Here is a 12,409-nt window from a genome sequence, read left to right on the forward strand (position 1 = left end):
TTTTTTTTTTCCTTTTGAAGCAATTCCTGAGGGGTTGGCTCAGACTCCACAGCTCTAAGAAAACATGAGCTACTTTGACCTCAGGTGGTCTCTTCTGGCCAGTGAACAGCCTTGGTTCTGGGCAATCCATTCTTTTTCCTTTAGGGATGCACGTACAAGGGGTCTTCAAAAAGTTCACAGAAAGATTCATACTATCTTTTAATTCCGTTTGCCCACAAACTTTCTGTAGTACCCTTATACGTGCATCTTTACTTCCTGCCAGTCCTGTGGGGAAGCAACCTTAATAAAGCATGAAGTACTCAAGCCAAATATGCCGAACCTCCCGGGTGTTGGGGCTGGGCTGTATGGCAGGGGGCAGGGAGGTAGGCCCATGTAGTGGCCACCACCCATGGGATCTCCACATACCTGGAGCCCCTTGGAGAAGGGCCTGTCTCCGCTTGCCCTCCCAGATACTCCTTTTTTTTTGCTTCTTATTAGATATGAGATTTGGAGGAGGGCTCCCCTTTGGGTGGGTGAAGATGGGATGAAGTGCTTCTAGGAATGGCCAGGCCCTCCGTCCCTGCTCCAGCCCTAGCTATACAGTTGCTAAGGAAGTGAATAAATGGAACATCCCAGCAAGCAAAAGCTCCCCATGCAGCAGCTGGGCTCCTCCCGAGGAGAGAACAAAACAGCATCAAGTTGGCAGTGGGAGGCAGGGGTACATGCTGCCAGCTCTCACGGCATGCATGAAGGCCAGGGTGCACAACTGTCAGCCTCAGGGGTGCATGTGCAATGGGATACGCCGTGACCTGTCCTTCCTGTTGGCAAGGGCTTGGGCCTGAGCAATATGTACTCCCACACATCTTTCACACAGAGCCAGAAAATACAAGGGTGGAGGACTTAGTGGGTTCCCTGGAGACAGCCAAACCTGTGGAAGGTGGACTTACCACCAGGCAGGAGAAGGTCTTGTTCTGCCCTTAGTGATGGTGGTGCTCAGTACTACTGCATGACTGAGTGAATGAATGAATGAGTCTACGACTAGCATCAGTCCTTTCAGCACCACCTTTCTCCCACCCTAGCTCACTGTGCACCCCAACTTCCTTTTTCAGGGCCAATGCCAGGCATTCCATGGGTACCACCCAGGGATAAATTGCCCAGAGCTTGTATTTAGGGATGGAGGCTCCCTGGGGCAGAGGAAGTCCCTTAGTTGGGCAGGCTCAGGACAAGCAGGGCATCCCTTTGTGCTTTGTCCAGGAGACAGGAGGGCAGCACCTCTGGTCCTGGGGTCACGGGGAGCAGAAGCTACAGTAGGGGTGTGATTGGCACGGTGGGACAGACACACCCAGGGCAGCCAGGCCCTGTGCAGATCTGCACCTCCCTTCCAGGCAGCTGGCAGAGGAAAGTTTTGCTTCTCCATCCTGTGACTCCTGGGAACAGGGCTGGGGAGGTGGGAGCCGATGAACAGTTGCTCTGGGCTGGGAATGGGGGTGTGCCTCACACAGCCAAGGCTTCATGCAGGACTGGATAGAGTTGCCAACATGACACCCTTGGTATTTCAGGTCTTCAAAGGGCAGGGACAGAAGAAGCCACAAGAGGAAAGTCAGAGAGCAATGATGAAAAGAGCTGGGACAGAGCTAGGTAGTAGAACCAGGGAGAGCTGGGTACGTTGCTGAGCCTGTGGGTCCCAGCTCTGGAGGTCTCATTACAAGGTAACCCAGGGCTGAGTTTTCATGTTCAAGCTAGGCTGTGGCAGAAGTCGGGGTCCCTGGAGAGGACTGGGAAACAATGGGACCCCCAGCCCCAGCCAGAACCAGAGACCTAATAGCTAGGGCTGGGAGCTGATCCTGTACAGGAGAGAAGGAAACCCTAAGATCTAGGTTAGATGTCTGAAAGAACTTTGCAAATGAAGGCTGGCAGGACCCACGGCCCCTGAGCCACTGGGGGAGTTCTGAGAGGAGGAAGTAGGGAGTCTTCAGTCTTTGGAACTTCGATACTGGGACCTGGTTCTTTGGGGACAGTGGATATTCCAGTGAGGACCCTCAATGCAACCCTCAGCCCATGGGGCCAGTGGAGACTGAGGAAAGGGGAGTGAGTCTGTTAAGAATGCTCTTCCTCCTCTGTGGCCCCACGGGTCACATGTGCCAAGGCCACATCTTCAAGCAAGCTGACCAGACAAGGAAACAAAGCAAGTCACCCTCCTCCCAACCTCCTCCATGCCCCAGCACAGAAGGCAGCCCAGTGCCTCCCTCAGACAGCCTTAGGGACCCAAAGGCCATCAGTTTCCTGCCCAAGCACCTGGATGTGGAGGAGATTCCTTAAGGATGGGAACTAGTTCTCACTGCTGACAGGATTTCCCAGGGCTGGGACCTTGACCTTCCAGAGGGTCCCTCAGGAATAAATTGTAGGTATTAGAAACATGCACCTTTTAGCTCAGAATTTAGCTCTGCATGGTGGGGTATGTGGCAGTTGAGAGGAGTGGTCTTGTCTTTTCTTACAGTATAAATAAGTTTTCTCCACCTGGTGATTCCCCAACTTGGGAGGGGTGGGCTCATCCTGGAAGAAATTCTACATGTCTGATTTTCCTTCCAAGCTCACCCCCACACTCCCACTGTACCACCGGCCCCCCAGCTTTCAGCTGCCTGTGTTGTCCCTGGAGAAGGTGGACCCAAGTCCTAGGCAGGCTGTCTGAAGCAGTGCCCCACAGAGGGCTGGAACAGGGTAGGGGGAGAAGAAGAGCCCTCCTTGCCAAGTCTGAGCTGCCTTGTGGAGCCCCCTCTGGCCTGGAGCCTGGCAGAGGCCCCTGACTGGGAGGCTGGGCCTCAGGAAGGAGAGGCCTGCCTGAGCGGCTGAGGAGCCACTGGGTGGTTATTGCAGATCCTCCGGGCGATGACACCAGGTGCTGGTGGTAACAGCTCCTCACTGGCTGTGCCAGAAGTGGGGGTGGGGTGGGGGTCGGAGGGCAGCTTCCGTCCAAGCCCATGCCCTGGGGAGGCAGTGCCCTGGGTCAGGTCTGTTGCTCTGCTGTTCCAGGAGAAGGACAGGAGACTGTCAACCCCTCCCTGGAAGCCAGGGATAACACTAGGCCTCCAAAGGTCTAGTCCAAACCAGGGTCGCTCCAGAGGTCCAAAGAGAGTGCCCTGGTGTGGGGCTGGCAGGGGCCCTGCCGCCCCCAACCCGGGTTAGCAGCCACCTTCCACCTTGATGTGCAGGATCTTAGAGAAGCCGGGCCTACGTCGCAGGGCCTGTGAACCAAACCCTGGGTTAGTTCTCCCTCACAGCCAGGCAGGTGGGGCCCTCCTGCCACACTTACCCAGGTCACCAGCCCCAGCTTAGGGATAGAGCTGACCCCTCACCTGGAGTTTCGTCACCATGTCCTCAAACAGCTTCTGGGCCTCAGGGCTGCTGGGCTCTTTGAAATAATCGGCAATCCCAATCTGGACCACAATGGACTTGAGGTTCCGGCAAATGCCTGGGGGGTGGGGGGGAATGTTTGGCCTGGGCAATGGGCTCCTCTCCTCTCGCTAACTAATGAAAGCAGACACCCACTGAGAGACAACCACATGCCAGCCACTGGGAACTCGAAGAGAAGCAGACCCATGCCGTCCAGGGGCTCATGACTGGATGAAGGAGAATGCAGACAGTGAGGTGGGGAAGAGGAGAGGCTGTAGTGGACCCTGGGAGGATGAGACAGCAACAGCCAATTGTTCAAGGGCTCTAGTAACTTCCGTGGCAGAGGAGACAGTTGTACTATGGCCTGGGCATTTGGAAATCAGTCACAAGGAACAGAGTGGGTGAGGCAAGGCTGATGGGTCTAGGCTGGAGCAGGAAGGAGTGGAGACCAAGAGCAAACAAGGTGGGCACAGAGGGCTTAAAGGACTGAACGTTGCTGTGAGGTCAGGGAGAGGCAGAGGAAGAAGGTCAGGAGGCCAAGAAAGGCCTGGAGATCATGATTTCAGAGGCTGAGTTCTGGTGGTAAGGTTTAGGGCATGACCAGGAGGGAAGAAGAGGGTTTTGGACATAAGATGGTCAAGGACCTTCGGCAGTCAGGGCATGAGGACCTCCAAGGGACCAAACAGTCCTGGACGATGGTTTCATTTGGGTGGGAGCAGCCTGAGCTCTGGGTACTTGTGTCCTCAAAGAAAGTGGAGGGGTGACTAAAAGTGGAGGGGGTGGTTTGACAGAGTTGGGGGCATGACTTGGAGTCCAGGGAGAGAAGAATATTCACCCTGAAAACTGTTCTGGGGGGACTTGACTTATATACATTATCTCATTGAATCCTCTTACCCATTCTAGAAAGTTAGCTTAGAAGATGGGAATACAGAACTGAGAGAGGTATGGTCATGTTCCCAAAGTCACACAAGCTAAATGAGCAGTACAGCCAGAACTTGGACCTAGGTCAGTCCAGCTTCAGAACCTGTGCTCTTGTCTGTCCTCCTGTCTCTGCCCTCGGTGGGAGGCTCAAGTGGTGGCCAGTGGTACTGGACAGCTTGTGTCCCCAACATGGACAGGCAACAAATATCTTTTAAACTGAACTATCTGGACCACATGCTGGAGAGCCTTGAATGCCACAATGGCCTCAGAAGGCACTGGTGGCAAAGTCAGGACAAGGACCCTGGTCAGTCTGACCTCAGTGCTGCTGCTTGCTGATTAGGAGCAACAGGGAACTGGTTATGCTACCTGTTGACAGGGCATAGAGACAGGTGACAGTCATATCCTGCCCTGCATTCCCCCATTGCTCACTATTGAAATGCAGCAGGGCCTTAGGGGTGACAGGGGTGGCCGTGAGCACCAGCATCTCCAGTCCCTTCAAGCCTTCCCGGCAGACCTCAGCCGCCACCTCCTGGGTGATCTCTGACACGTGGTCCAGCTCCAGGACCTGCAGCCGCATGCAGTTTCTCGCTAGGAAGAAGAAGGGAAGCCCTGCTGACAAACTCCCCAGGTCACCTCCTGGCCAGCACCCTGGGGCCCCCACCACCACCCAGGCTGCGGACCCGAGCCCCTGTGGGATTTCACAGGGCATCCTGGCACCCCTGCCTGCTTCTCACCAACTCCCACACCAGTCCCAAGGAAAGACTCACCAAGTGATGCCAGGCCCTGCACCCCACAGCCGGCACCCCCAACCCCCAGGGCCCGGAGGTGAGGCCAGCAGCGACCAATCATCTGCAGGCAGCGGTTACTGAAGCGTGTAGGCTGTTGGCTGGAAAATGGGGAGGGGGGCATTAGCGAAGCCTCTGAATGCCTGACACTCTGAGCCTGCTCCTCCTGTGGGACCCCTCTCTGCCTCAGGCAAGTGCCCCAGTAACAACCCAGCTGGTCAAGTCAGAAAACTGGGATTGTCCCTGTCTCCTTCCCCCAATCTCCTGGCAAGTCCTGCAGATTCTGGTTCCTGAGTAAGTCTTGAGCCCACAGTTCAGACCACCATCAACATTCATCTGGATTGTAACAGTCTCCCTGCCAATTCATCCTCCACACTGCTGACAGTGAGCCATTCATTCCTACATTTGCTCACTCTGTCATTCAGCAAATGGTTACCACATGTCTATGACAGCCAAGAACAAGAAAGCTAGGTCTTGGGGATACAGTGGTTACAAAATAGTCATGATCCTTGTCCTCAAGGAGTGGACAGTCTACTGGTGGGGGACACAGAACATTACTAGTCTGATCTTAATCCTTTCCTTAAAATCTAAAATCCCCCAATAGCTTCCCAGTACTTTCTATATAAAATGCAAAAACCTAAATGGAGCAAAGCCCTTCCACACCTTGCTCCAACCTTCCTTTCCACACTTGCTGCTTGGCTCCGTCCGCTTCATTCACACCAAACTTGCCATTTCTCTGAACATTTCATCCCTCCACATTAGCCCAGGCAACAGACATCTCTCTGGCATCTGCTATGCACTTGGTACCAGGGCTACTGAAATGGACATTCTCAGATTCTGTCCTGAGAACTGCAGGTCTAGTACAGGGGATTGAAATACTTGTGTAGAGAAATGATTGCAAAATGGATGACAGCAGGGTCAGGACAAGGCACAGTAGGAATTAGGGCAGAGGAGCAGTGACACATTCTGCCAGCGGGTTAGTGAAGGCACACTGGATGACCTGGGGGGAGCTGTCACATGGAGAGAGGGTTGGAGGGCAAGGTTCAGGGAGCTGAAAAGTCTGGTATGTTTCACAAATTTCAAGCAGAGCAAGGAACAATTCCACACCTTAGATTCTCTAACAACCAGCTCTTTAATACGTTATATACTGACCTCCCTGAACTGCCAGACAAATCGGGCTAGTTTTTTTTTTTATTTTGTTTTGTTTTGGAGACTGGCTATTATAAGGATCTGAACTGGCTATTTCAGCTAGCATTTACTGAATTGTGGGTCCTGAAGGTTTTGTGAACATGATCTCATTTGAGCCAGCAACAGCCCTGGTAAGGTCAATAGGTTCCTAATATCATCTTCACTTTGCAGGTTAAGAAACTAAGACATGACTGGGTTGCCCAAAGTGACACTGCCAGTAAACCAGGACACGACCCCAGGTTTGATTTTTTTTTCTTTTCTTTTTCTTTTTAAACTCTTATTCTCAGGTCTAATTTTAAAGCCATGCTTCTAATGCTTCAATACACAGATTAAAGTGTGTGAATCTGTTTCCCCAACAGCTTATGGAATGGGCTCAGATCTGCCCAATCCTCAACCCCACACCCCTCCAACCTCATCCCTGCCAGGGCTCACCAGGGGTGAAGTGGCGCCACCTGGAGGGAGACAATCTCTCTGCAGCCTGCGCCCAGGGCCCAAATGACCTCGTGACCCACAGGGTCTGTGGCACTCCTGTTGAAAAGATAAAGCTGAAGTTGCCCACCCTGGTGGCCTCTGCTCCCACCAAGACTTCCTTCCCTCAGGCCACAGAGCTCTTGGGCCCCTTTGCCTGAGAACTCTGGGGGAAGGCTATGCAGTGCCTAGGGATCCCTTGGGACCCAAGGCTGAGAGGGCATGGGCCTTGCTTCTGGCGGGTTGGACCCACCTGTAGGTGACAGCCTGCAGGGCGCGGCAGTAGCAGCTGGCCAGCCAGAGCGAGCGGTCAGTGAGGATGTTGGGGCAGTGGGAGATGCGCAGGATCAGCAGGTTCCCACCAGCTGCCTTCAACAGAGACTCCAGCCCTGCTTCCAGGCAGCCCCTGGGGATGACAAGAGGTCATGGAGCTGTTTGGGGCTTCTGCCTCCTCTTGGAAGCATTCCCACTTAATTCCAGGTCTGTGGCTCAGGAGCACCCCCCATCACCGCAGGCCTCACCGGGTACTCCGGGCATACTCCTCCTTGCTCTCCTTCTTTCCCCGCTGCCGGGGCTTCAGGTTCTGCAGCGTCAGCGAGTGGGCTTGGGTGCACCACTGAGCCAGCATGGCCAGGAACTGCGGGCACAGGGAGGTTATCTGGAGACGAGGGCGTCTGAGCTTGGCTGGCTGGAGGTGGGCCAGTCCCAGCATAGGAGGCCCCATGAGAGTGTTTCAGGGAGCAAGGCTAGAGCTGGGGTGTTGTAAGGGTGACAAACACCTGATCCTGAGGGGCCAGATTCTATCCAGGGCAAAAGGTGGGTCTGCAGCAGGGTGGGGCAGCAGGCAGGGGCAGGCACCTTGGAACAGACACGGGCGTTCTCGAGCAGCACCCTGGTCCAGACGGCAGGGTGGCGGGCCACGAAGCGCCAGTCCCGGCAGACTTCGGCGGCATGCAGCAGTGTGCGCGTGTCCAGGTAGGTAAAGATGCAGAACAGGGCGGCTCGCATCTTGAGGATCTCTGGGCTGATGACCTCGTTAGAGCGCGAGGGGCTGCCCCTCTCGGCTCGCCGACCCCGCCCACTGCCTCCCTCAGGGCGGGCTGCAGAATACAGGGGGTTCAAAGGTGAGTGTGGAGGGTCTAAGGACAATGTGAGGATTTGGGTTGGGTCCTGGGGCAGGGTAGGAGCTGCAGGAAGAATGGGCATGAGAGACCCATGCTGAGAGACCAGTGCCTTGGGAGTGACAAGGGGCCTCTGCTTCACCCTCCTCTGCAGTATCCCCATCCCTAATTTTACAAATTAGAAAAAGGGGCTCTTCCTCACATAAACTGTATTTTTAAGGACATATTATACAACAGCCCAAACTCACCCCCTACTGAGACAACTGAGTCAGATTTGGAGAAGGAAAGGGGTTGGGGGCTAGAGTTTAAACTTGGCCTCTGGGAACACAAAGGATGTAAGGGTCTGCCCAGAGCACAGTCACCCCTGACCCTAACCCTTTAACTTCCAAAGCCACCCACATATGTGCATGGCCTGTGTGCATGTGGGAGGGGGCTCACCCCCACCATGCCAGGAGCTTCACAGTCTGAAGTCAACACTCAACTACTCTTCTATACATGCCACTGAGCCCACTCTGTGAGTGGACCCCCTTTGGATGTGGCATCCTTGTGCAGGTAACAACCTGAGCACCCATGTGCTGCTGCAACCCTGCCTGTGGCATGGCCCAGGCTTGGAGGGCGCTGTGTAGGAGGGGTATGCAAGTCTGGGGAAAGGGAAGGGAGGTACGGGAGCCCAGGAGATTCATTGTCTCAGCCCCGTGTTCCCCAAGAGGGCTAGGAACCCTGGGAAGGGCTGGCCTCTCTGCCCAACATCCCAGGACTTACCTGAGAGCCGGCAGCTGCTCGATGGCCCAGCCATAGCAGGCCCAGAGCGGGGGGCATCCGAGGGGCCCTCAGCCTCTGACTCGGTGGTTCGGGAGCCCACGTCCGAGACATCACCCTCCTCCCCCTCAGTGCTGTGTCGTCGGGGTCTGCGCTGCCAGTTCTGGATGGCCTGGCGCCGCAGCCCTGAGCTGCGAGGGGGCTGGGACCGCTCCGAGCCACCGTTGGCAGCCTGGGCCCGTGTGCCCAAGCCCCCAGGGCCACTGTCCTCAGGAGCCCCCTCCTCTGGACGGGGCAGCTCCAGACTGTCACTGTCATAGCAGCCTGAGCTCTGGGATGCAGCTGGCATGCGGCTGGAGGCCCTGGGGCAGGGTGGACCAGATAGTAAGGGGCGAGGGACACCAGACCTACCCAAACCCTCCATCTGCCCCAACCACCAGCCAAGGGCAACCCACCCGCCCTGCTTTTCAAAATCCCCCTCTGAGTGTGGAAAGGCAGACACAGGTGACCCAAGGAAGATGGGGGCAGGAGGAAGAGACAGGCCCCCGACGTGGTGAGAGTGGGCTATGTAGGGCGAGGCTTACCCTGTGCTGGGAGAGGAGCCATGCCGTGACACTGCATATGTGCTAGGCACGGCCGGGCCCACGTGGTGTTCTCGCTGTGGGCCCCCGGAGCGGGAGGGAGAGGGGGGCAGAGGAGGCATTAGGATGAGCAGGCAATAGCAGGAGAAACAGGGCACAAGATGGAGAAAAGAGAGGAGGGAAAGGAGAGAGAAGAAGGAAAAAAGTTGGGAAAGATGGACGAATGGACAGACAGGTAGCCCAGAGAGGCAGGCTCACCAGCCCTCTCCCCATCCCCTCCAGTGCCCCAGACCCCAGCTTGTGGCTCCTGGGCTCTCATTTGCAGAGTTGGGACTCTGAGGGCCAGGGCCCTGGATCACACCATGCTACAGCCTCAGGGGCCATCATTCCTGCCCAATCAGGGGGGCTCCCCTGTTCCTGGACCCGTGCTTCAGGCCTGGAGTCTGCTTGTGGGGGAAGAGCCACAGAAGGCAAGCATGGAGCACTGTGGGGGGATGCCAGGCCGTGCGTGAGGGGAGGTTGTGGGAGCCAGGTGTGCGGGTGGAGGAGGGAATGTAGGTGGGCACTCACCATTCTGCCTGGGTTCCGGGCCCCGGGCCCCACGCCCCCGCCCACAGCTCCACGACCCAGGCTGGCACTGGGTGTGCTGCCGCAGCTGCTGCTGATGACCTGCAGCTGCCGTTCAGCGCGGTCAGCCCGCTCCAGGAGCTCCTCAATGAACTGCTGCAGCCGCAGCTTGGCGCTGGCCTCCCGTGCTGCCGTCTCCTTCAGGAACTGGTCAATCTGCACCACCTCCCTGGACCCGGAGCAGTCTCTTACCCCAGAGCCTTGGCCTGGCTGCCCACCCACCCTCTGGAGGAGAGGCTGGCCGGTGGGGGTCCACACAGGCACAGCTGCCTGCTGTGTCTGCTCATGGTCACAGGGATCCACGTGGAACAGGCCGGGCACACAGCCTCACACAATGGCACGCACAGAAATGTAGGCATATGCTCCAAGTCACACACAGACACACCCCCTACCCTCCCAACCCCAGATGCACAACTAGACACCGCTGCTCTCTCCAGAAATACTCATAGGCATCCTCGGTCACACACAATCACCTCCAGGCACACACAGATTCCCACACGTCCATGCACCACAACCGGACACATCTGCCCCACACAAAAACGTACAGACATGCTCAGTTACATGTGGCCTCAACACATAGCCTCCCAACAGAGCAACACTCCTGGGCACACACTTACAGCCACCCAGCCACATCACATATCCCCACACAGTCCCCAGGCAAAGTCCCGCACACTGATATCACGTTCGTGCTCAGGTACACATTCACAGTCTGAAACACACAAAGAACTATGGAAGCACAGCCCACTGACACATTCATGCACACACACTTTCAGAAACATTAAAAAATATGCACATCACATCACCATATAGAGAAACATACTCAGACGCAGAAGCATATAGTGTGCAGCAACCTCCAGGTGTTGCACAAACACAGCACACACAGAGGCATGTATTTACTCCCAAATGCATTTACGGTTGTTCATACATCTAGTCAACATTTACTGAGCACCTTCTAGATGCCAGGCACTGTTCTAGGCATTGGGGAAACAGCAGTAAACCACAGAAAAAAACCTGCCTTCGTGGGGCTTATATTGCAATGAGAACAAATAAATAACATCTACACAGTTCATAATCCCACATTTAAAGACCAGAGAAATGAGAAACTAGCACAGAAGATTGAGAAAGAGCATATAGAAAGATGGAAGAAAATCCCAGCAGAGTGTCCTGGAAGCTAAGTAAAGAAAGTGTTTCAAGGGGCCGGCCCGGTGGTGCACTGCTACAGTGCGCCGCTTGGGAGCGCAGCGGCGCTCCCAACGAGGGTTCGGATCCCACATACAGACCGGTTCCCGCTCACTGGCTGAGCGAGGTGCGGGTGCGACACCGAGGGTTGCGATCCTGTTGCTGGTCCCGGTCCGAGGGCGCGACACTGAGGGTTGCGATCCGTTGCCGGACACGAAAAAAGACAAAAAGGAAAAAAAAAAAAAAAAAGAAAGTGTTTCAAGGATCACCTATGTCAGATGCTGCAGATGAGCCAAGTAAGATGATGATGGGGCCTTAGCATCATCAAGGTCATTGGTGACATGAGGACAGTGGTGGAGCTGAAATCCCAATCAGAGGGGGTTTAAGAGAGAAAGTGAGGAAAGAAATTGGAGACAAGGAATATAAAAAATACTCACAAAGAGTTTTTCTATAAGGAGGAGAGAAACGGGATAGAAGCTCAAGGGGAAGTAGGGTTACGGCAGATGGGAGAAATGACATCATGTCCTCACACTTTTAGGAGTGATACGTAGAAAGGGAAATCTGATGATGAAAAGGGGAGAGAAGAGGATTGAGCTACATCTTTGAGCAGGCAAAAGGGAAGAGGACCTGGTGCCAAAGTGCAAGGGGTTGGTCTCGGCTGCGATAGAGAAGGAGGAAAAACATACAGTCTTCACCGACAGGCACATGGTCACACTGACATGTACTCATAGTCTCAAACACACCATCACAACACTTGGCCCCACACATACCACCATTACCTGCTCGTGGCCACAGATCCCACATTACAAAGCCATGGCCCCGTACACAAACATAATGAGGCACGTTCATAGTGGTGGCGGTGGCACAGTGACTCCCACGGGCACTCCCACCCGCAGGGCCCTGAGGGTCTACTCACTGCTGCTTGCGGCTCAGCTCCTGTTCCTTGTGCACCAGGTCCTGCTTGAGCGAGGCCAGCAGCTCCACACTCACGTCCACCTGGCGCGAGAGCTCCGACGCGCGCTCCTCCAGCTCCTCCTTCTCGCGCCCGAGCCGCGCGCTCTCCTGCCGCGCCGTCTCCAGCTCGGCCGCCTTGCGCTCCAGCTCGGCCTGCAGCCGGCCCACCTGGCCCGCAATCTTCTGCTCCACCTCCTCGCTCAGCCGCTCCAGCCTCCGGTCCACCTCCAGCTTCTCTAGCGCGCGGATCTTGAGGCGCGCCAGGCCCTCCTCGTAGGCCACATCGGCGGGCGAAGGGGAAGCGGGCGAGGCGGAGGCAGGCCCGGGGCAAGGGCCAGGACCGGGCCCAGGCGGCGGCGTCGAGCACGCCGAGGACGCCACGGACTTGCGGGCGAAGAGCTCCCCGAGCGGGATCTCGATCTCGCGCAGCGCGTATCGCGCGGCGGCGGCCGGCACG

The 12,409-nt window shown here is 55.9% G+C and overlaps 1 protein-coding gene across 1 annotated transcript; it reads right to left on the minus strand.

Moving 5' to 3' along the window:
• On the minus strand, positions 1–12,402 carry FBXO41 (F-box protein 41; the record flags this gene model as incomplete). Its single annotated transcript, XM_008571162.1, has 12 exons — positions 1–3,221; positions 3,333–3,448; positions 4,720–4,878; positions 5,058–5,176; positions 6,696–6,791; positions 6,985–7,137; positions 7,253–7,368; positions 7,590–7,831; positions 8,615–8,973; positions 9,196–9,269; positions 9,763–9,988; positions 11,915–12,402. Coding segments are annotated over 12 exons (2,211 nt in total), but the record flags the coding sequence as incomplete, so codon positions are not given.
• Between the last annotated feature and the right edge of the window lie 7 nt (positions 12,403–12,409).

Source organism: Galeopterus variegatus, unplaced genomic scaffold, assembly GCF_000696425.1.
Source record: "Galeopterus variegatus unplaced genomic scaffold, G_variegatus-3.0.2 Scaffold664, whole genome shotgun sequence".
Taxonomy (NCBI): domain Eukaryota; kingdom Metazoa; phylum Chordata; class Mammalia; order Dermoptera; family Cynocephalidae; genus Galeopterus; species Galeopterus variegatus.